The 25072-nt window shown below is 40.7% G+C and overlaps 1 protein-coding gene and 1 long non-coding RNA gene across 2 annotated transcripts in view; one reads left to right on the top strand and one right to left on the bottom strand.

Annotated features, from left to right (window-relative positions):
- Positions 1-14048, top strand: part of LOC117507248 (protein unc-119 homolog B-like) — a 32714-nt gene extending 18666 nt beyond the window's left edge. Inside the window, exon 5 of the mRNA XM_034167081.1 lies at positions 13766-14048. Within this exon, the coding sequence (XP_034022972.1) occupies positions 13766-13878 (113 nt within the window). The 3' untranslated portion in view covers positions 13879-14048. The remainder of the gene's footprint in view (positions 1-13765) is intronic.
- On the bottom strand, positions 816-17070 carry LOC117507249. Its single transcript, XR_004559654.1, has 3 exons — positions 16714-17070; positions 12846-12858; positions 816-825 (listed from the first exon to the last, which is right to left on the bottom strand). It is a non-coding gene; the product is annotated as an uncharacterized LOC117507249 (long non-coding RNA).
- Positions 17071-25072: the final 8002 nt, after the last annotated feature.

Here is a 25072-nt window from a genome sequence, read left to right on the forward strand (position 1 = left end):
TCATGGTAATGTCTCAGTATATTAAAATCACATCTTGGAATATAAAGGGTTGCGGAGATCCAGTTAAGAGGAGGAAGGTTCTTTCATACTTAAAAACAAACAACACAGATATAACGTTCATTCACGAGTGACATATGGCAGGGGAGGAAGAGGCACAGAAATTTAAAAGGGATTGGGTGGGGACTGTACTGCATAGTTCATACTCAAGTAAACGAAATGGTGTCATGATACTGGTAAATAAAAGTTTAAGTTTTGTTTTATCAAAGATGTATAAGGATGGGGAGGGCCGTTTCATTTGTGTAGAAGCCCTAATTAACGGAATTAGGATAATTTTGTGTAATATTTATGCTCCTAACACAGAGGATCCAAATTTTTTTCATTCAATCAATAGTGTAATAGGTAACATGGAGGGTCAAATAATTTTAGCAGGGGATTTTAACCAGGTTATGGATGGCATTATTAATAAAAGCAAATTAAGTGGAAGGTCTTCACCCAGGGACAGAGAGGCAACACATTTGTTAGCGGAGGACATGGGCTTGGTGGACATATGGAGGCTGGTTAACCCATCTGAGAGAGAGTATACCTTTTATTCACATTGTCATAACACATATTCAAGAATAGATTTCTTTTTGATATCTAGAGCTTTAGTCGACTCGGTGGTGGGATGTAACATTGGAACAATTCTTATTAGTGATCACGCTAGAGTAGAATTACTTGTAGATCTGAACGTGGATAGATCAAAGAGGGGTCGATGGAGGCTCAATACTATGTTATTACAAGACAAATTATTTAGTGAGGAGATTTCAGAGGATCTCAAAATGTTTTCTGAAATTAATATGGGTTCCACAGATAAAGTTGCTTCAGTATGGGAAGCATCCAAAGCTTATTTAAGGAGTAAGATAATTACACATGCCACAAAATTAAAAAGAGAAAAGTTGGAAAAAGAAAAGATTATGGAGAAGGAAATACAAACATTAGAGAAAAAATTAGCTAAACAATTTTCAGATGATAAATATAAGGAACTTTGTAAGAAGAAATTTCAACTAAATGATATATACAACAGGAAAGCTGAATACGCATTATTTAGACTAAGATCTAAATTTTATGAGGGAGGGGAAAAAATGGTAAGATATTAGCAAGACAATTAAAACAACAGGATAATCTTTCCAATATACCAATAATCAAAAAGGATGACCAAGTAATAACTTCATCAAAGGAAATAAATGACATTTTTAAATCTATATACATCTATATACATCAGCAGGAAAGGTTAATGAAACAGAGGTAGATTCATTTTTTTTTCAGATTTGGAATTGCCAAAACTAACCACTGATCAAAGGGAAAAGTTAGATGCGCCTATAACAGAAAGAGAAATAAGAGCAGCAATATCATCCATGAAGAATGGACGGTCACCTGGTGTGGATGGATATCTGAGCGAATATTACAACCCCTGGCAAAAATTATGGAATCACTGGCCTCGGAGGATGTTCATTCAGATGTTTAATTTTGTAGAAAAAAAGCAGATCACAGACATGACACAAAACTAAAGTCATTTCAAATGGCAACTTTCTGGCTTTAAGAAACACTATAAGAAATCAGGAAAAATAATTGTGGCAGTCAGTAACGGTTACTTTTTTAGACCAAGCAGAGAAAAAAAATATGGAATCACTCAATTCTGAGGAAAAAATTATGGAATCACCCTGTAAATTTTCATCCCCAAAACTAACACCTGCATCAAATCAGATCTGCTCGTTAGTCTGCATCTAAAAAGGAGTGAACACACCTTGGAGAGCTGTTGACATGAATCATGGCTCCAACACGAGATATGTCAATTGAAACAAAGGAGAGGATTATCAAACTCTTAAAAGAGAGTCAATCATCATGCAATGTTGCAAAAGATGTTGGTTGTTCACAGTCAGCTGTGTCTAAACTCTGGACCAAATACAAACAACATGGGAAGGTTGTTAAAGGCAAACATACTGGTAGACCAAGGAAGACATCAAAGCGTCAAGACAGAAAACTTAAAGCAATATGTCTCAAAAATCGAAAAATGCACAACAAAACAAATGAGGAACGAATGGGAGGAAACTGGAGTCAACGTCTGTGACCGAACTGTAAGAAACCGCCTAATGGAAATGGGATTTACATACAGAAAAGCTAAATGAAAGCCATCATTAACACCTAAACAGAAAAAACAAGGTTACAATGGGCTAAGGAAAAGCAATCGTGGACTGTGGATGACTGGATGAAAGTCATATTCAGTGATGAATCTCGAATCTGCATTGGGCAAGGTGATGATGCTGGAACTTTTGTTTGGTGCCGTTCCAATGAGATTTATAAAGATGACTGCCTGAAGAGAACATGTAAATTTCCACAGTCATTGATGATATGGGGCTGCATGTCAGGTAAAGGCACTGGGGAGATGGCTGTCATTACATCATCAATAAATGCACAAGTTTACGTTGATATTTTGGACAATTGAAAGGATGTTTGGGGATGATGAAATCATTTTTCAAGATGATAATGCATCTTGCCATAGAGCAAAAACTGCGAAAACATTCCTTGCAAAAAGACACGTAGGGTCAATGTCATGGCACAGGGTCAGTGTCAACGAGCAGATCTGATTTGAGGATGCTTTGAGTTTTGAGGATGAAAATTTACAGGGTGATTCCATAATTGTTTCCTCAGAATTGAGTGATTCCATATTTTTTTCCTCTGCTTGGTCTAAAAAAGTAACCGTTACTGACTGCCACAATCTTTTTTCTTGATTTCTTATAGTGTTTCTTAAAGCCAGAAAGTTGCCATTTGAAATGACTTTAGTTTTGTGTCATGTCTGTGATCTGCTTTTTTTCTACAAAATTAAACAACTGAATGAACATCCTCCGAGGCCGGTGATTCCATAATTTTTGCCAGGGGTTGTACAAGAAATATATAGACATTCTGAGCCCAATATTACAAAAATGTTATTTAGAAGCATTTGATTTGGAGTCGCTACCAGGTTCATTTAATGAGGCACTAATATCTCTAATTCCTAAAAAAGATCGAGATTCCTCTGACCCAGCAAATTATCGTCCAGTAAGCCTTCTGGGAGTGGACTGTAAAATTCTAACAAAGATATTGGCATCACGGCTGGAAAAAATACTGCCTACGATCACTGATGGCGATCAGGTTGGCTTCATCAAGAACAGATGTTCTGGAGACAATGTGAGGAGACTTATTCATATAATGCACAAAAGTGGGACATGCCTGGATCCGGTCACGGCCTTCTCCCTTGATGTGGAGAAGGCTTTCGACCGGGTGGAGTGGGGTTTTCTCACGGCAGTCCAGTCTAGGTTTGGTTTTGGGCCAGCATTTTGTACCTGGGTGAGGACCATATATTCAGATCCAAAAGCCGCAGTTCTTACCAATGGGTTGATTTCAGGTTTTTTCTCTCTCTCTAGAACAGGGGTGGGCAACGAGGGCCCAGACAGTGCAGGTTTTCCTTGCAACCAGTCACCTCAGCAGGTGGGTGCTGATGAGTTTCTCCTCTGAACATAAACACCTGCTAGTCAATGAAATCACCTGCTGAGACACCTGATCTTTAATGAAATCACCTGCTGAGGTGATTGGTAGAAAGGAAAACCTGCAGTGTTTCGGCCCTTCATGGCACATGATTGCCCACCCCTGCTCTAGAGGAATGAGACAGGGATGTAGCTTATCTCCGTTACTTTTCACAATATTTTTGGAACCTTTAGCTTTAAAAATACATGCAGATTCAAGAATTAAAGGGGTGATGGCTGGTGGCAGAGAACATAAGTTGTTCCTGTATGCGGACGACATCTTAGCAGTGTTAAATGACCCAGTACAGTCTCTACCAGCTTTACTTCAATGTGTTGATTCTTACTCAAATATATTGGGATATAAAATAAACTGGAGTAAGTCGGAATGCATGCCTCTTTCACCTACATGCTTGTCTGGATATGTCTCTCCGTTTAACTCTAGATGGTTGCCGTTAGGTATGAAATATTTAGGTCTTCTTTTGAACCCTAATTTAGAAGAAATAATGCGATCAAATATGGAACCTCTCCTCCTCAAAATAAAAACAAATTTAGATAAATGGGGGAAATTAAAACTTACCTTATGGGGGAAAATAAATGTGATTAAAATGATAATTGCTCTGCAATTCAGTTATGTTTCCATGATGTTACCTGTGAAAATTCCACCAGATATATTTGTTAAATTTGAGAGGATGATAAAAGATTTTTTATGGGAGAAAAAAAAGACCAAGAATAAATATAAAAAAGATGTGCGCCCCAAAAGAAATTGGAGGTCTTGCACTTCCAAATGTAAAACTTTATAATCTGGCTTTTGAAATGTCAAGGTTGGCAAAACATTGGACAAAAACGGACTTGGATATGAGCTGGATCAAGATTGAGCAGGAGTTGGCTGAACCATTCACGTTTCTGGACATCTTATCTCAAGAGTCAAATACTAATTGTTTGGGATTACATGACAACCCAGTCCTCACATATTCAAAACATGTTTGGAGTGAGGTACATAAATATTGTGGGGTATCTCATTTAAGACAACGTTATGCATCTTTGTGGAATAATACTGCTATACGAATTGGAAAAAAAAACTGTCAATTGGAAGGAATGGATTGAAAAGGGAATTACTAAAGTTGGTCAACTTCATGAACATGGTGTGATAATGTCTTTTGAGGGAATCATTCAAAAATATAGGTTGGAAAGGACAGGGAATCTTTGGAAGTATTTACAATTGAGAGACTGCATTATCAAAGGCAAATTTACTCACGAAATAAACCCTGTAGTGGAGTATTGTAAACTAACTATTGGAGTGCAAAAAGCAGCTCTATTTTACAAAGTTTTTATTAAGTTAAGAAAGGACATATGTGATCATTTGAGAGTTGTTTGGCAAAGGGACCTGGGTAGTAATATAAATAAAGAAGAATGGGATAGGATACTTTTGCATTCTTGTAAATATATAAAGGAGGCTAGAGGGCAGTTTACTCAATATAAACTTTTGCACAGATGGTACTACACACCATCTAAACTCAAAAGAATGGGGATTATGGTGAATGACAAATGCTGGAAGTGTCACTTAGCCCCTGGAACCTTCTTGCATATGATTTGGGAATGTGGAAAAGTTTACCCCTTTTGGGAAAAGGTTTTAGAATGTTTGGAAAGGTGGATTGGCAAAACAATACCCAGGTCACCAAGATTATGTTTATTAGGAGATCAGTCATTAATTCCAGGAATTACAAAATATGAATATGTGGTCTTGAAGACAGAAGTCATGACAGCAGCATGGGTAATTTTAACGGTGTGGAAGGATCCCTCTCCTCCAACTTTTGATAGATGGATGGATATCACAATGAAGGTAGTTTCATATGAGAAGTTATTGGCAAGGTTAAACGACAATTCAGACATTTATTCTAAATCATGGGGACGTATTTTTGATTAAATAATGGGGTTGGTTTGGGAGGAGATACTTGAGGCAAACTTTTTCCTTTTTGAGTGGTGGTAATTTTGTAGAAAATCAGTACTACTATTAGTAGTAGTACTACTATACAACTATTAGGCAACTATATATATATATATATATATATATATATATATATATATTGCAGTTTATTGTTTATTTTATGAAGGGGACAGGAATTGTTCAAGGTTGTGTCAATTTTGCCTGCAGTACCTCTTTCTCAGTACTACTGGGTGGACTTTGTATGAGTATTGTACACTTATGGCATAAATTTTATTTTATATAGTTTTTTTTAATTTTATTTTCTATTATTATTATTACTTTTTATTTTACTTTTCTTTAATTCCCTTGGGCCCAGTAGGAAATGTATAATTTGGGTTGCTGTCTGTTATGTTTAAATGTTAAAAATGAAAAAATGCTTGGGGGTGAAGGCTGCAGCAGTAAAAACCGTGCTGCCTTTGAGGTGGCAGGGAGGATGCCAGGGTGAGGGGAGTGGAGAGATATGGGGGGGTAATAGGGATGGAGGGAGGGAGACGTGTTGTGTGCAGATGAGTTACGTTTCTGTCAATTTCTGTCCATGTGTGTAAAGTCTGACAGTTTCTGTCCATGCGTGTGTAAAGTCTGATGTTGCTAGGCAACAGCAGGCTGGGGGGGGGGGTAGACAAGAAGGGGGAGCTGAATTCCTTCACCAAGGCCGTAGATCCTTCTGGGCGAAGAGCAGGGAAGTCGGCCTTCAGGAGCCGATAAGGCTGCCATGTTAATGTTAGGCGGAGAGATACAGAATTCCATTTAATACAACTCTGACCGTCTAGAGTCCAAATTTATGAAGAATATTCTGTGGTCCTCAATAACACATTCCTTTGCAATGCAGCGATTTGCTCCGAGATTGTATCCATTTTGCGTCTGAGTTCAAGAGTTCACGCAGTCTGAGATTACACAGCATTGCCCAACTCATTAATCATGACGGACAGATGATGGGACGAAATTCTGGAAGCAGCCATCTTGCTAATATTCCTGTGGGTCAGGGCAGCACACAAATCAATCACCGCCAAACCTCCCACCAAAAAAGCAAATAGGAATGAATCCTCAGCGTCTTCCACAGAGAGTGGAGCCAAGCATGTCACACCCCGTCTCTCTCAGGCGTCGAGAGCATAGCCCACTGGGTAGATTCCATCAGGGCACACAGGGTCCCCCAGCCGTGATTCCTTGTCGAAGAATTCACAGTCTGGTGAAGCTGGGACTTTGAAGGTCAGAGCAGAGCTAGAGAGAAAGGAGGAGAGGAGAGGGGAGGAATGCGACTGTCCTTGCCGGAGTCCCAATCTGTATGTAACTGAGTCGTGGACACTCTGTGTGCATGCCATGAATGCAGTCCAAATGTAGTTGGAACACAGTACGAATACATAGACAACTGTCAGATTGCATTAAGAATAAGAATACGCATCGACTGCCATATGGGTGCAATCCGAGTGCCACCTGAGGTCTGGGTGGGAGGCAAGAAAGGGGAGGGGGATGACAAAGCGAGGGCTGTGTTCTGCTATCTTTTGAATACCTGCTGTGTCACCCTGCTGGATTTTGAATGACATCCAATCTGTGAACTGATGATATGTAACCCAGGGTCAACTAACGATCGCATTGCTGGTGTGCATGTATATGCGTATGGTCAGATCATTACGGCCATCACATCACTGATGTGCTCACTCATTATTACCGGTGCAGCAGTTATATCCAGCAGCCAGTGATGCATTGCAGAAAACTCATATGTAGGAGAACCTGGATTACATGTATGGGGCCATATATTGGATATCATACCATGTCGGGTTTTAGGGTCCCATCTGTGATCAGATTTTAGTTGGTTTGTTCTGCCCTTTGTCTCCACTGTCTGTTTAGTCGCATTTCCTCTATCTTGTCTCAGTATTATGTTGTCATTTCCTCTCAGTCACTCCCGGCTTCCTTTTCTGGTTCCACATCTTCTCATTTTCACCTTACATCTTGTCTTTTCTCCTTCAGCTTGTCTATTATTCTCCTTTGCAATTGCCTTCTATCCAGTGGTGGGCACAGTTCCGCTAATCCACTAATTATTGAAAATAATGTTTTCATTATCGGATTAGCTTTTCAGATAACTTTGAAAACCATTATCGGACTAATTATCTTCCGATAAGTTTTAGACTGCTGCAGACGTGGTAAACAAAGCTGAATAGTTACAAACATTTCTGAAATCTAAAATCAGTTGAGTACCTACCTGTTAAATGTTTTGTAGTAAATCTGCAGTTCTGTTCTCTGTAAACAGAGGAGAGCTGGTTCTAAAAGAAACCACTCTATCCTCTGCAGGTAAAGGTTTTAAAGTTTTAAAGTAATGCACTAATTTTGAAGGTTTTAGTGTGGACATGCTGTGCCCAGCAGTGCATTATGGGTAATGTCAGTACATTCACGTTAGAAGAAATGCATTTGAGACACTCTGATCAGGCTCCACACAGACAACAGCATTAAACTCTTTGTATATTGTGCCTAAAACTCTCGTGAATATATTCTCGATTTATAGACATTGGTATTGTGTTTGTTTTATGTAAAAATGCCAGAAGAAGCTCAGGTTGCTTCTGCGTTATTTTCAATTGGAATCATTGCAATCAATTCCTGTTTGCTATTTAGAGTCCTGCTTATGTCAGACACTGTCTGTCGTCTTTGTTCCAGAGTAATATATATGTAAGATGTCTAAAATTCAGTTTGCGTTTATTAAATTCCACACATCTTAAACGTAGCAGCCACGGATTATCTGGAATTTTGTTTTGGCAAGTTTTCACGGTCTCTCCTGCGATCTACTGGCCAGTAGTGTTCATGGCAGTATTTGCCCTAAAGCTGGGCAGGCACTGTACAATATTTTCAGTCATTGTACTCGGCACCAGCTCAAACTGTACGACAAAACCGCACGGTGTAAAAGTTCAGAGCGCACGATTTATGTTCTTACACTGTACAGCCCAATGCTCTGATGCGATCTGACTGCTCACATTGTACGTTCAAAAACCACACGTTGGACTCATGTTTCCAGAAGCAAAACGTAAACAGAAGCTTTTTATTTGTCAAACTTTATTTACATTTCTTATTTTTACAAAAACTCTCGATGGGAGACATCAAAGTTTAAAAAAACAAACAAACAAACAAAAAACAGTACAAGACTTTACATGAGGTGAAGAAAGGGGGGAAACAGAAGCTGCTCTCCCAAAGAGATGATCACTGTTTATGCTCTCTCCAATTCTGCATCGGTGTTTGCACAGGGACAGTGCGAGAGGTTGGATGCTTGTCGCGCTTCAGCAGCGGGATACCCTCACGACGGCCGACCAGAATATGAAACAGGTTTGATTTTCATCCGACCATACAATTGCTGATTGGGAGGTGGTTGTGAGAGGTTAAATGCAGCTCGTTATTCCATGTATACTACATGATGCAGGACACGCGATTAAGCTGAAACTCGGCGTGACCCAAAAAAATTCTCGCACGAGTGAAAAATTTGCTGAAAAAGGGCCAAAACCCACACAGTGTAAGCCCAGCTTAAGTACTGAGTGTCTGGGCACCACTAGATCATGGCAGTGTTCTAGTTATTTTGACACCGGTTATATCAGATGGTTATCTTATTACAACGTTGCTTTTTTTTGAAAATGCATTTTTTTTTAACAAATAAAAAAAATGACATATTTTACAAAAGCACATTTATCTGTAAACACCAACACACGACACACCTCACATTAACGTGTTGGTTTACACAGAATGAATGAGTCAACAGAGGCACATTTTACCCATAATCCCTTTGGCATCTGTCTGTATTTGTTACAAAACTTCAGAATTAGTGCAGTATTCAACATTAAAAGATGTATGTTATATTTTAACTTTGTACAAATAACAGAATTGACATTAATGGAGTTATTCTATCAGTATTAATTTTATTTATAAACCAGACCATAAGTCAGCACTGCTTTATTTTCTAAGACTTCCGCCTCACGGTGACACTGTTACTGAGTAGAGAGTTGAGCTTCGCTGCTGGAAACTATGTAATAAGCAGGAGCTTCCAGCAGTGGGCAGGGCCCTCAAAAACAGAAATGCCAACTCATTGTTTGGGTCTGTAGTCGCCTTTGATGCTACCAAAAGTGTTTGTGGTGTTAAAACTCAAAATCATCTTGTTAGTAGTTGCAAGTGTGCTGCAGACAACACTGGAAGTTATCTGTAGCTTCCGATAAATTTTTTGGGTGGTTTATCGGTTTAGCTTTATAAAAGATAACTTTTCAGTTAGCTCGTTATCTGTTATCGAAGCTAATTTTTTGGTTAGCTGTGCCCACCACTACTTCTATCACCTTCAGATTCATTTATGTCCTCATGTGTTTATTTTTGTCTTGATGTTACCTCCCTCTGGTGGTTGTGTTTGTTCCTACATGTTGTTAGTCTTTAATTGTCCCCACCCTGGTTTGCTAGCAGCTGCAACTGATCAGTTAGGCTGTTTGTTGTGATTCCAGTTGCAGATCCGTTGTCTCTTTATGGTTGTCTGTCTCCTTATGGACCTGTATGTATACAACTTGCAGCTTAAGCCCCTTTCACACCGGGGCTGCTCCCAGTTGCTCACTGTGGTGTCATGACGACGCAGGAATTTCTGTGTCAGGTGCGCACAGCAGGGAGTCAGAGAGGAGGTGAGAACGCAGCCTGCAGGTTCTCTGCACAGAGAAGTCAGAGTGCACAGTTTGGCTGCAGACAGACTGTGCACTCTGACTTCTCTTCTACTTGTTGTTGTGCTGAGCTGCAGGGCTGCGCTCTGAGTTCTGTTATAGTTTATCTTTTCTCCCTTGACCGTGAGATGCGCGCGCGCACGCGAACCATCAAGCACATGTGGAGATGTCTGGAGTTCTACTTGATGTTGACATGTCCTGTCTCAGGACTTATGTCCTTTTTTGTCCTTTTTTTAACTGTGATGTGAGAGTTTGAGCAGAGAACAAGGAATTAATGCCTGCAGCCAGACTTTTTTTTCTTGTAATTGTTCAAATGTGCGCGTGTGAACAAACGTCCATGAGTGGACTAGAGATGTCCGCACTTTTTACTGGATATTTCTGGCAATCAGTCTGCTTTTTTTTTTTTCTTCAGCGTGTAGTTTTTACTGCATTGAGTACACGGTATAAAAACAATCCTGCGTGATTTATACTGCGGGAACAACGGAACACAGCAGGAATCATAAATTGGCCACCGGGTAACGCCTCTTTGCCCCGAGTTACGCCTCTTTGCCCCAACTTGCACTGGAACCACTTCCTTTCCGCGTCGATCACAGGACACCAAAAAAATTAAACAGGTTTAATTTTTCGGCGCCCGACTTGCTTCCTCCTTTGCGCCCTCGCGCTGTTATGGCACCAAGCTGCATCGTCTCGGCACTGAGTTGCTTCCACACTGCGTCGTCATAATGACGCACGGCGCAACTGGGAGCAACCGGGAGCACCCCCGGTGTGAAAGGGGCTTTAGCTGCTGCTTATCTTCAGTGTTTCCTGTGGCCACTTCTGGATTGTGAGTATTGAGTAGGTTTACACTTTGGAGTTGAACTCACTCTTTAAGCTCCTTTTTGATTAACAAAAGACTTTTACTTAGTCCTGTTTTTGAATAAGAAGAAAATACATTTTGTTAAATCCAGACGTGGAGTTAAAAGACGAAACTTTTGGTTAAAGCCTGTTCTTGAATAAGAAGAAAAGACTTTTGGTTGAATTCTGGGTTTGGTTTTGAGTACACTTCCAAGAAGCAAAGACATTCCTTGGCCCAGTGTAACCTCTGTGTCCTCACCTTTTGAAGAGACTTCTGCAGTTGCAACTCACCCTTTTGAAGAAGAGATCTCTAAGTGTGTTCACACCTTTATGACTCCTGGTTTTCCACTCTGCTGTGAAGCAGCTCCCTGTGTTTGTCTGCACCTTTAAGTCTCCTGTGTTTGTGTGCTTTCCCAAGAAGAGATACCTACGTTTGTGTGCACCTCAAGATCCCTGCGTTTGTCGGCATTGCTACGAAGATGATTCCTCAGTTTATCTGCACCTGTGTTTGAAGAGGACTTCTTGGTTTGCATTACCTGTGTATGAAGAGGATTTCCATCGCCTCATATTGGCTTCACATTTGACTCTCTTGACCTAACTTGTCTTAATAAAACTGCTTTAACGCCATCATCTGTGTCTGGGCTGTCCTGCATATTGGGGTTCCCCTCATCCCTTGGATCACCCCCAACCGTAATGCGCCTCAACTTTTCCTGAATGGAGGTTGAATTTGTATTCGGCCTCTAGTGTGATGGGGTATTCATGATGTATTGTGAGCAGTTTACATTTTTGTGTACAACTGTTTAGAAAGTCCAGACCCCCCCCCCCCCCCCACACACACACACACACACCACCAGCCACAAGGAGGGAGAAAACAATTAGCTGAAGATTCATCCACTTCAGGCTATGGTATCCTGAGAAAAGCACAGACTCTATGGGCTTTATGACCCATAGAGTCTGTGCTTTTCTCAGGATAAGCACAGACATTGCACTGGAAGGGACACTAGTGCAATGCACTAGTACCCATTTAACATCTGAATAGACTGAGAGAATGCTGCAGAGTAAAGCATGGTTTACACATAGACGGTTTTGTCGGCGGGTAGTACGTAGACCGAAGTTCGCGGTAGTTCCGGCTGTTTTCGCGGTGGAAAGGGGCGGAGCATTTCGCCGGCGTTTTGGCCGTCGTAATAGCTGCAAATACGCGGATAAAACGCCGCTAAATCCGCCGAATAAAGCGCCGTTTTGATGCCGTAGCATCCGGCACACGTCAGGCAACGGGGGTTAATACCCAGTTCTATCCTTTTCAATCTCAGGTTAAGATGCACGTGAGAACGGCGGTGTTCTGCTGCCACCAATAATGCCCTGTGTACCGCTGGATTTATCCAGGCAAATCCTGCGTTACTTCAGGAACTTTTGCATATAGGCACCGTCCCCAGAGTATAATAGGCTGAAGCAGCAGGAATACATGCCTCTGTCACTGCAGGGGGAAGGAGATACTCAGCCTTTTCTTCTCCTTCCTTTTACCCTCCTCAACGTGTTGCTCCGTCTCCACCACAGGGCTACCCTCTGCTTCTGAACCAGACCTCTTGGTAAGTCCTTGCCGCTGCCAATTTTCTTAGGAGGCATACTGGAGCTTCTCTGCAAAAATATCTGGAGCTGGCCGTGAGTGAGAGGCCTGCACGCAGTGCGCTAGCGTTTTTATATTGACCGCCACCTATCGGCCGTTTGGAACGCCGTTAACCGGGAGGTGGCGTTTAGAACGGCGTACTGTCCGCTTGCGCCGCCGTTGTGTCTGCCTCTGTCGCTGATTAAAACGCTCTTGAGGACGCCGATGTGGGCTCTATTGCCGTTTTACACGCCGTTGATTAGGGATACAACGCCGGCCGCCAATTACGGCGGTGTAAACTGCGGCACTACAGGAAGGGGCAGGATGAAACGGCGATTAAAAAGTATCAAACGCCGTTGTTCGCGTTGTCTCCGTCGTCACGCGAATTCTCCGGGAGCGCTCCTGGAATTATTCGACATGTTGAATAATTTTTTCGACGATTCCCGGTAAAGCCGGAACTAAGCCACGCCCCCTAGTGCCGGCGTTAACAACGGCGTGTGATCCTTAAGACGGCCAAAAATTCTTCCGGGACGCTTCCAGGAGCTCTTACCGTCTATGTGTAAACGGGGCTTAAGTGTGATACAATAGCACAGTCTGTCTGATGCATAAGTCCCAGTCACACTAATGAGGGACAGAGCAAAAGGATTAGTTATGTATTTAAATATTTTGTCTGTTGGCAAATACGTCATTTTCCTGTGGAGTTGGGGTGGTTATGGATAAATGACATCGCATTTCCACAGAGTTCTGTACTGAACGGATGTATTTTCCCGGTTTACAGACAAATATTTTGCATTTGCGCAGAGTTTGACGCTCTGGAAGCATGAGCAAAATTCTAATTGCTGTATTAATTACCTACCTATCATGCATAGCTGAGCAATGACAGTTTATCACTATCATTAAAGAGGGACAAGCATTCCACTTGATGTTTTTTAAACCTCTGGCTTCCCTGGTATTTAACCACTGCAGACTTTCCCACTCAGCCTCCACAACCACCTTGGGATTTTGACATTTAAATTCCCAGAAGAGTGGTACTGACCTAATTCCACCCCCATCTCCTCATTTTTTGTTGTTTTAATTTCATGAATTGTGATGGACTGGAATGGCTGCGACAACTAAGATGCATGTTTGTTCTGTTTTACAGTGCGTCAGATGGTGGAATGTCCTTATGAGACCCGATCAGACAGCTTCTATTTTGTGGAGAACAGACTGGTCATGCACAACAAGGCAGACTATGCTTATAATGGAGGACAGTGATGCATGTCTGCCAGCCTGCAGACACACACCATAGCATGCATGCACAAACTGTTTGTATCCATGTACTGTATATATACACACATGCATGCATATGGCAGAACATAAATTATGCAGTCGATCCAGTTCGACTTGCAAAAACAGACACATTCAGTTTTTGTTTGTTATTATGATTGTCCTACAGCTGCAGTGTCTGTGTTCTGCAGGTACAACCCCAATTTCAAAGAAGTTGGGACATTGTGTAAAATGTAAATAAAAACAGAATACAATGATTTGCAAATCCTCTTCAATGTATATCTAACTGAATACACCACAAAGACAAGATATTTAATGTTCAAACTGATAAACTTTATTGTTTTTGTGCAAATATTTGCTAATTTTGAAATGGATGCCTGCAACACATTTCAAAAAAGCTGGGACAGTGGTATGTTTGCCATTGTGTTACATCACCATTCCTTCTAACAACACTCAATGAGCGTTTGGGAACTGAGGACACTAATTGTGAGTGTCATGATTGGGTATAAAAGGAGCATCCCCAAAAGGGTCAGCCATTCACAAGCAAAGATGGGGTGAGGATCACCACTTTATGAACAACTGCGTGAAAAAATAGTCTAACAGTTTAAGAACAATGTTTCAACATTCAATTGCAAGAAATTTAGGGATTCCATCATCTACAGTCCATAATATAATCAGAAGATTGAGAGAATCTGGAGAACTTTCTACACATAAGCGGCAAGGCCGTAAACCAACAGTGAATGCCCGTGACCTTTGATCTCTCAGGCGGCACTGCATTAAAAACCGACATCGTGTAAAGGATCTTACCACGTGGGCTCAGGAACATTTCAGAAAACCATTGTCAGTTAACACGGTTCATCGCTACATCTACAAGTACAAGTTAAAACTCTACCATGCAAAGCGAAGGCCATACATCACCAACATGTAGACGCGCCGCTGCCTTCTCTGGGCCCAAGCTCATTTGAAATGGACAGATGCAAAGTGGAAAAGTGTGCTATTGTCATGTTTTAGCCCTGGACCTGCCCAGAATCTGCTTTTGTCCCCCAGTTTTCGTCCGTTTCCCTGTGTTGGTCCTTCTGTCCGGCCCTGAGTGTTCATTTTCTGTTTCTTACACTTTAGTCTTGGTTTTATGATCTGTTACACTTCTCCCACGTTAAGATTGGTTCTAGTTTAGTCTCTCTTTCTTATTTAGTCATTCTGTGTTATCAAGTTAGGTTTTGAGAATTATGTCACACGTCAGCCACTTATTGAGTTCTGTCCTAGTATAGTCTTCGTCTTTTAGTTTCTGGTTATTCAGTCACTCTGTTTTGAACACATTAGTCCCTCAGGTTTTTCTGTACACTCCTGCCACATGTTGATTTCTTCTCTAGTTTTGATCCAGCCTTTAATTTTCTGTTGTTCTGTTTCTGCCTTTTCATTTGTTTATTATGTTTCTCACATTTGGATTTTAGGTATCATTATTTCAGAATTGTTTAACATTTGTTCTGTCACTGTCACATTCCTCTTTTTGCTGCTTTTGTCTGACACGCCCACCTCACTCCACTCTTGTCTCACTCAGTCACGCCTCCTTTCCTGCACCTGCATCTCATCACACCCTGATTATCCTCTGCTTTTAAACACCTTGTCTTCCACCACTCACTGCTAGTTCGTTGTGCATTTTGCCTCGTTCCAAGCCTCTCGTGTGTTTTCTGCCATAGTCTGATTTCTTGCCGTGTATGACCTTCGCCTGTCCTTGACCATGTTTTTGCAGGAGCCTGTTAACCTGCTTCTCTGTGCCTGAACCTTGCTTGTTTTTTGACTCAGTTTTTGCCTCCTCTGATACACCTGTTTGTCTGTGCTGGAACTCTGCTCGTTACTGAACCACGCCGCCGCCTCACGACTGTCTGTACCGCCACCTGCCTGCTTGTGACCCTGTGTATGGACCTGAGCCTGTTTGTGATTAAACCTTTTTCTAAATCCCCTCTCTGAGCAATGAGTCTGCAATTGTCTGCCTGTCGTGCCATGTCCTCACAGTTCCTGACAGTTGTGGTCTGATGAGTCCACATTTCAAATTGTTTTTGGAAATCATGGACGTCTTGTCCTCCGGACAAAAGAGGAAAAAGACCATCCAGATTGTTACCAGCGCAAAGTTCAAAAGCCAGTATCTGTGATGGTATGGGGGTGTGTTAGTGCCCATGGCATGGACAACTTACACATCTGTGATCGCACCATCAATGCTGAAAGGTACATCCAGGTTTTGGAGCAACACATGCTGCCATCCAAGCGTCTTTTTCAGGGACGTCCCTGCTTATTTCAGCAAGACAATGACAAGTCACATTCTGCACATGTTACAACAGCGTGGCTTCATAGTAAAAGACTGCGGGTACTAGACTGGCCTGCCTGCAGTCCAGACCTGTCGCCCATTGAAAATGTGTGGCGCATTATGAAGCGCAAAATACAACAACCGAGACCCCAGACTGTTGAACAACTGATGTCGTACATCAAGCAAGAATGGGAAAGAATTCCACCTACAAACTTCAACAATTAGTGTCCTCAGTTCCCAAAGGCTTATTGAATGTTGTTAGAAGGAAAGGTGATGTAACACAGTGGTAAACATATCACTGTCCCAGCTTTTTTGAAACGTGTTGCAGGCATCCATTTCAAAATGAGCAAATATTTGCACAAAAACAAAGTTTGTCAGTTTGAACATTAAATATCTTGTCTTTGTGGTGTATTCAGTTGAATATAGGTTGAAGAGGATTTGCAAATTATTCTGTTTTTATTTACATTTTACACAACGTCCCTACATTGTTGGAATTGGGGTTGTATGATGGGATTCAAAACTTGTTATGGGCAGAACACTTAACTACCAAAATCGCTCTGAGCTTTTCAGATGTCACATGCTGTGTGTATGAAACAGACCAAATGGTTATTAGATAGATGGTTAGTCTCCTCTTAACAATTGCCCTTCCACCCCCTCCAAAAACACACGCAGTCGAGCAATCCTCAAGTGGCACACACAGTGTTTACACAGTGTTTGTCAGAAACAGCTGTTCTCAGAGCTACCGCCTCCACAATTCACTCCAGACAATGTTGAAGAAGAAAGAACGAACTCTTCTCCACAAACACTGCTGTCAAGCGCACATGGTCACTCCTGTGATTTCCACATACTTTCTCCTATTTATACATGCACACAGACAGCCACAGTGCTCCTGTGCAAAATTTGTAATTAGGATTTTCTGACATGATTATTTAGTTTTACAGATTTCCTAGTTGACAACATTGATCAGGTAACGGGTAACTATCATGTAATTGTAACTTTTTGCTGCAACCACAGGAATTTGTAACATTCTTTCATAAGAAAAAAGTAAATAAAGCAGGAAATTGCAAGTAGTTGTCAGTGTTGCGAGATGTGATGTGATATCACGGTGCATGTGATGATATAACATTAAAGGAAAATATTATGATTAAAAACTCAAACTCTGTTCATATAGCCCCAAATCACTAAAACAGCAGTCTACACACAACAGAAAAATAAAACATGACTAATATTACTTGCAGGCTAAAATAAATACAAATAATAACACTTTAAAGACATTTATAATTGAGGCTTAATGTAAATTATACCCAAAACAAATTTTGAGTAATTAGAAACAGTGTAAAAAGTAAATAAAAATGTATAATATGATCATTCATAATTCAGGTTTGCGGCAAGCATGGCCTGGTATTAGCATATGTCCACATCATGACTGTAAAGGGTCATAATGTGTAAAATTGTTTTTCTTAGCTACCTTTAACAGTTAACTGTAATTGGGGTTTAAAAGTGCTATAACCTCCTGACTACCAGGACACACACACACACACATATATATAATATATATGTGTGTGTGTGTGTGTGTGTGTGTGTGTGTGTGTGTGTGTGTGTGTGTGTGTGTATATGTGTCCTGGTAGTCAGGAGGCTATATGGATTTTAAACATTAATTTAACAATAACTATTTTGTATGTAAAATTGTGTCGTAATGTCATCCTACATAGAGTGTGTTATAATTTGAATTTTCTCTTCTTTGTTTTCATCGCTGTTCCAGCGGTTGTGCTAATAGGATTAATAAATGGAATACTTTTGACTGTGTTGAATGCTTATTCTCCAGAGTAATGGTCAAACGTGGCCAACATCGATTGGGTTCTGTGACATATGTTACCCCGTAACATGATAACTTCTTACAACAGATGGTAATGCCGCCCATGAATGCTTACAGTGTATAATACCTGATAATCAAATACATATTGCTGCAAAATCCTTAGTCCTACAGTAAATCCAAGACAAAATGAGGTTTGTTTGCAGAACCATGTGAATGTTATCAGTTTGTGTGCAAAATCACTATTAAGCACTGGCATATATCCAAGTCAGCTGATGTGCTAGATGGCACTACCCACGTCAGCTGTATTTGCACTCTGAATTTATTTTTTTATAATTTTTTTTTTTTACCAATTTACTCACCTTAATCATGAAAACATTTGATGAAATCGAAGAACCTCTTGTAGTATCACCAGCAGGGTACTATAAATGATATTGACTAGGCCAATCTGCCTGTGCCAGAGCCAGAGTAGCTTGGTATAATGGGGAAGAATTACTACCTTGTTTAGCATGCCATCCGAAAAGTGCATACACTGCCAGATGTCACACATTAATTGTTTGCTGTTCATTGTTCAAATTTCCAATGTATGAACACATTAGAAATTCTTGCAACAGTTCATAGTTCCCAGAGGTGAACTTACTTGGTTTTGCAAATAAACCAAATTTCGTGCAAATGTTTTGCAGGCAAACAAATCAAAATTTGGTAATTAATAAGAAAGAATAATGAGAGACAAGGCTAGATTTTGACATTGCAATGTTTTATTCAGTACACTTTCACCATTTCATAACTAGAAAAGAGACGTTAGTGAGGTGTCCAATTTTCATTAGTTAAATATCCTTATTTTACAAGATAAGTGAGTCGGCAGCTGAACTCTTCTCTTCTGTTTTAAAACCATATTAGCTCAACCTATTATTTGCATCATTTTTTTCTTTCTTTTTTACTTTTTTTTACCAAACTTGGAGCAACGTTAACCTTTGACCTCATGCCTATACAAACTGATACTACACTTTGTTGCCATTTTTGCTGTTTTTACTCCATATTTCCATAATATTCATTTATAGATAGTCCATACTGTACCTTTTGGGAATCTTTATGGTGAGACAAATGTGGTATACTTTTACAATATCACTGGGGCATTTTTAAATCTTGACCCCTGTGTAATCCTTCATTGACCCCGACTTGGCAATAGCTGCCACCCTGGGATAGCCATCATACATTTTTGTGTCGGCCATGGTATACTTAGACAGGATTGTAACTGTCGTTTGTCCCCTTAAGTGGTACTGCAAAACTGTTTGGCCCATGGATTAGATCCTTGACATGTAGGAGGAAGGGTTGGGGAGGAGTGGCCAAAGGAAAACCAGTGTTGGTGACAATGCAACATATTAGTTGCACCATATCATCAAAGTCGGAGGCCGGAGAATTGATGCAGCAGGAACGGTATTGCATTCGTTCTATCATACTGTTGTGACAAAAAGAGCTGAGCCAAAAGGCGAAGCTCTCGATCTACCAGTCAATCTTTGTTCCTACTCTCACCTATAATCATGAGGTTTTGGTCATGACCGAAAGAACTAGATCGCAAGTGCAAGTGGCAGTGTATAAGCCATACAACAAACACCTGGTCACTTTTCCATCTTGTAAACTTTCCCTTTTACTCTTGCTGATGTCCTTCACTCACAAATCACTCCTGCCACCTTTGTCCATCCACTCCACCCTGCCTGCACTCTCTTCTTCACCTCTCTACGAAACTCTTCATTACTTTGGATAGCTGACCCCACGTATTTAAGCTGCTCAACCTTCCCCAACTCTACTTTTTGTAACCGCACTATTCCACCAGGCTCTCTCTCATTCACACATCTACTCCGTCATGTTCCTACTGTCTTTCATTCCCCTTCTCTGACAGCAAATCTTTTAATTTCAAATAACACACGCTAAAACGTATTTCTATGAAAGATTTTAAAAAATATTGTCTTAAAGATGCATCACCTCAATGTTAAGACTATATTAGCTTGCTGAAAAAGTAAATAATGTGACCTGTTGAAGGTTTTGTGCTGCAAGATATCAACAGTCACTTCATGCAAAAACTAACTGAAAGTCCAAGTGTAGATGTGTTTTTAGAATTTAGTCCACAACAGAATCACTATCTTATCTCAATAGGCAGATTATCCCAGAGAAAGGAACTACAACAAAAGAAAGTCTTGTAACCTGCTGACTTCTTTTTCACCTTTTAAGTACCAGGTATGCCTATAGTTTTAGAATGCAAGAATGGGAAGGTATATCTATTTATTTATTTACTGACAGTTCTTTAATGTCTAATTTGTTGGCGGGAACCAGTGAAGTGAGGCTCTGGAGCTGGTGTTAGAAGGTCAGATTTCCTTTGAATTTGTCAGCACATGCTACAACACTTGTTTAAACCAAGTATTTGGTATTAAGTGTGAGAAATCAACAGGAAGTCTAACTGGTGCAAAGAGGATGATGGTTTCCTTATTTGAAAGACACATCGGACATTATTCATCCACATCTTTATTTAATTAGCTGTGTTTTCTGATTCCTTCATCATGCACGTCTTCAAATATCAGAATCAACTTATATTGGTAACACACCTACTCTTTGTACTTTGTAAAATTTTTGGTGTGCTTGTAAAATACATATAATTTGTAAAAAAAGGGAAAAAAGAAAAAAGTGAAGTAAAAAAAATAAATGTACATGTTCAAATTCAATGTGTGTGACGCTTATATTGTTTGAGAAGATGAGAAGAGTTGAAAATTGTGGGCCACTAGGTGGGGCTATAGCATTATGAGTAAGGTATAATAAACTGCACATCAGTTGCTTGCTTTCAGTTTAGAACTTCATGTTTGATGGCTGCAAACCTCACAGTGTTATGGCACAGTCGTATCTGCTGTTAGTGGTTATGTTACTTCACATAACGTCACAGTCTGACCTTGTCTGTTCCACTCTGACTACAGAAGGATCAGAACAGTGATAGAACTGTAATTCTGTGCAGTGTCTTTGTGTGATTGTGCCATGCCGTGCGTGCATTTTGAAATACTGTATGAAGTGCTGTATGTAGCTACACTTTGAGTGCCCATTCTTTGGGTTCTTGCAGCAAACCTGTCTCCTCCCACCTTGGACTTCTTTCTCACACTGTACATGCCGTCTCTGTGTTCACCTCTTGATCTCTGTCAGCTTTTCTTGGTTTCCACTTCTCTCTTCAGCTTTCATGCCCAAAATCTCCTGATCTTTCTTTCTCACTGTGCCCTTCGTGTTTCTTTCTCCTCACCTATCCAGCTCTCCCTCCCTCACTTTGTTTTTGCCTTCCTTTCCTCCTCTCTCACCTGGTAACCAGACCTCTGGAGAGGAGTGTTGAGTTTCCACTTTCCCAGAGAAGAGGACAATCTGAGCCACACAAAGGCTGATAATGGACCCCCTCTGCTCTCTCTCTCTGTCTCTCTCTCTCCACAGCTCCACACACAAACACATAAGAACATTCACACCTCTGATTGTCATTGTGTGTATCAGTTAAAGTGCCCTGACACTTGCTCGACTTTGATCCACGCACTCGCACGCACATCGCCACGCACTCGCATGCACATCGCCGTGACAATCCAACCCGCTGTGTTCCCAGCTGGATGGTGTGCTTTGTTCCACTGGCTGCCACACATTGTGCGCTGGACGCTGCATGTATGAAATAATTATTTCATAGCGGATTAATCATTTTCTCTTGTTGTTGGCTGTTGAAAATGGCTGTAATCGCTTCCGGAATCACAGCAGACTGTTCCAGCTGGAGCTTTTGAACGAGGCGGAGAGAGCATTTGAAACAGTCTTAAAAGGTAATTATTTGTCATGTTTACATTGTAATGGCTTGTTAAAACAGTTGCATGTTCTTTCCTTCTTAAGAAGGAAGGAACACAGAATTTACAGCTGCACACAATTGTGTGTAAAAGTATGTTTATGACAGATTTAACATCTCATTCTAATCGATCAGAGGAGCTGCGCTCTGATGCGATACGCTGACGCAACCACTCACTCACCTGTTCACTTCTTTACTCGACTTGACGAGCTGCGTGCCTCATCTCACACTGCATCAGCGTGCATCAACACATCATGTGTGAGTAGATTCACAGCCATTTCACCTTTGTTTCATGACTTTGATGCGTGAGAGATTTTTTGAACATTTCAAAATTCTTTTTGTGCACTTGCACGCAGCGGCGCACATCTCACATTCAGCCTACACCGGTTCACAGCGGGTTTACTCACCAGTACGACACACTGGGTACGGGTGTGTGACTCAAAGTTGTGCAAGTGTCAGGGGGCCTTAAGCCCTTTCAGTGTTCTTTGCCTCTGTACTCTCGTCCTCATTTACCTCTTTCTCTGTCTTGATCTTTGCTCCAGCACCATGCTGTCAGTTTAACCTTTCAGTTCATTCTCCTTCAGGCTGACTCACATTTTTACAAACATAAAAAGCTTTCTCACATGTTACCTTTCTTCCTTGTGTGCACAGCTCGGTAAAAATATTCACATGTAATTTGTTGACTACATATCTTTAACAAATGGCAATCACCTGCCATCAGTCCAAATGTGTGATTACACAGTGTAACTGAACTGATTAGCTGATGGGAAGACTGGTTCTAAATCAGTGATAAATATCAGTAAATTAGAAATCTTTGTTTCTGATGCTGCACTAAAAAATGCTCACAACTCCAGTATGTAGGGGTTAGGTGCAGCATGCTTTCGTTGGGTGGCTGGTTTGCAGTCCCCATAATTGCTTCTCTCCTCCTGACGGTACAGGGTTATGGGGGTTATGTGGCATTGATGCAACTCATCTCTGTCATTCATGTTATGACACATCTTTTGTTATCGCTCACACTCTGTACATAGGTTCATAGTTTTCTCTCATACATTCCCATAACTTACATTTTCTCAGTATACTCAATAAATACTGCATACAGTGCATCTGGAAAGTATTCACAGCACTTCACTTTTTCCACATTTTGTTATGTTACAGCCTTATTCCAAAATGGAGTTGATTCATTTTCCCCTCAAAATTCACAAAACACCCCATAATGACAACATGAAAAAAGTTTTTTTTAGAAATTTTTGCAAATTAAAAAAAAATAAATAAGAATTCACTTGTATGTAATTATTCACACCCTTTGCTCAATGTGAAGTTTAGATGTGATAAGGTGACACTAGTGCTGGAATTTGTAAACAAGTTGTTATTGCACATTATTTGTAGACAGATTAATATTGCACATGATTTGTGGACATATTATTGCATGTGGTTATTTCACAGTGTTATTGTACAGTCTGACAGCAGCAGGGATGAACGACCTGCGGTGTCGTTCCTTCTTGCACTGAAGGTGCCCCAGTCTGTCACTGAAGGAGCTACTCAGCTCCACTACAGTACGGTGCAGAGGGTGAGAGGAGTTGTCCATGATGGATTTGAACTTGGCTAACACCCTCCTCTCAGCCACCTTTCTGACCAGCTTGTTCAGTCTCTTTCCCTCCTGTTCTGTGCTGCCCGGGGCCCAACAGACAACAGCATAGAGGAGAACAGAGGCTACAACAGAGTCATAGAAAGTCTTAAGCAGAGGCCTGCTCACGCCAAAGGATCTCAGTCTCCTCAGGAGGTGGAGGCAACTCTGGCCTTTTTTGTACAATACTTTGCTGATGCAGCTTTGGCAGCAATTACAGTCTCAAGTCTTCTTGAATATGATGCCACAAGCTTGGTGCACCTATCTTTGGGTAGTTTTTGCCCATTCTTATTTGCAGCATCTCTCAAGCTCAAGGGGTGAATGGGGACCGTTGGTGCACAGCCATTTTCAGATCTCTCAGAGATGTTCAATTGGAGTTTGAGGAAAAAAAATGAATTTCATCCATTTTGGAATAAAACTGTAACATAAAAGGTGGAAAAGGTGAAGCGCTGTGAATATTTTCTGGGTGCACTGTACCGATCACTGCTATCACAACCTGCTTGAGTAAGCATGGTTTGTTTGTGTGTTCATTGTTGTTTTCTCCTCTTTCTTTTTCAGTCTTTCTTGGCTGCCTTTGCTACCTTTGCTGTTGTAGAAAACAAAGTCTAGTGTGTGTCTTGTGACAGTTATTGTTACTGTCACAGTTTAATGACAGTGACAACAGGTACGAATTATGTATGCTTGTAACTGGCTGATTGTCATCATGTGACAGTATCGTGCCATCCCTTTTCCTTGAGTTTCTATGGATTCATTAACCCTAAATCTTCGATGAACCCTAACCCTGATCTATGAGGCTTGAAATTCTTCCGCATACTTCTGCATACAGTTCTGCATACAGATGTTTCTACATACAATTTTCTCATGATTTTTTAAGAGAATGAGATATAAATTATGAATGAATCATGTTTTGGGATACATCTTCCGTACCTGTAGACACTTTGATGTTTAATAGTGCTGTTGTGTGTCACCTCTTTTATTCACTGGAAATGGAAAGGGGACAGTAAATCGCAGCTGCAGTATAAAACTTATGTATTCTATTATGTATGGTTTGAGTCAGCTGTGACTCATACTAGAGTGATATATGCAGACAAGGAGTTAAAAAAGTCATTATTTAAAGGTGAAAATTAAGACTGTAAATTACAAAGACCTGCCTGCTGGTCTGTTTTTGAGCAGAACCTCTTCCTGTACTATATCTAGGTATGGGAAAGTGGTGGGCACAAGGCTGGAGACAGTCCTCACCTTTTGTCAATCTAGTCCACAGGTAAATTTGCAGTTAACAAAAATGAAAGTAAATCTCTTCAGTTTCTCCCTTGTTTTCACTCAGGGTCACCACAGCAGATCACAGATGGATCTGCATGTTGATTTGGCACAGGTTTTACATTCGATGTCCTTCCTAATGCAACTCCACATTACATGGAGAAGAGGCAGGGCTGGTCTTTTGAAAGAGGTGCACTTAACCACTTGGCCATCACAGCTGCCTTTCAGTTAAAAGTTTTTAAAATGTTAACTACAGTGCCATGCTGGTAGAGTGCAAACCTCTGCCAACACTACTTTCCACTTCCACACAATTGTACCTTGAGAAAAATTTTCAAGTTC

The sequence above is a fragment of the Thalassophryne amazonica genome, chromosome 3, assembly GCF_902500255.1.
Source record: "Thalassophryne amazonica chromosome 3, fThaAma1.1, whole genome shotgun sequence".
NCBI classification, from domain to species: Eukaryota; Metazoa; Chordata; class Actinopteri; order Batrachoidiformes; family Batrachoididae; genus Thalassophryne; species Thalassophryne amazonica.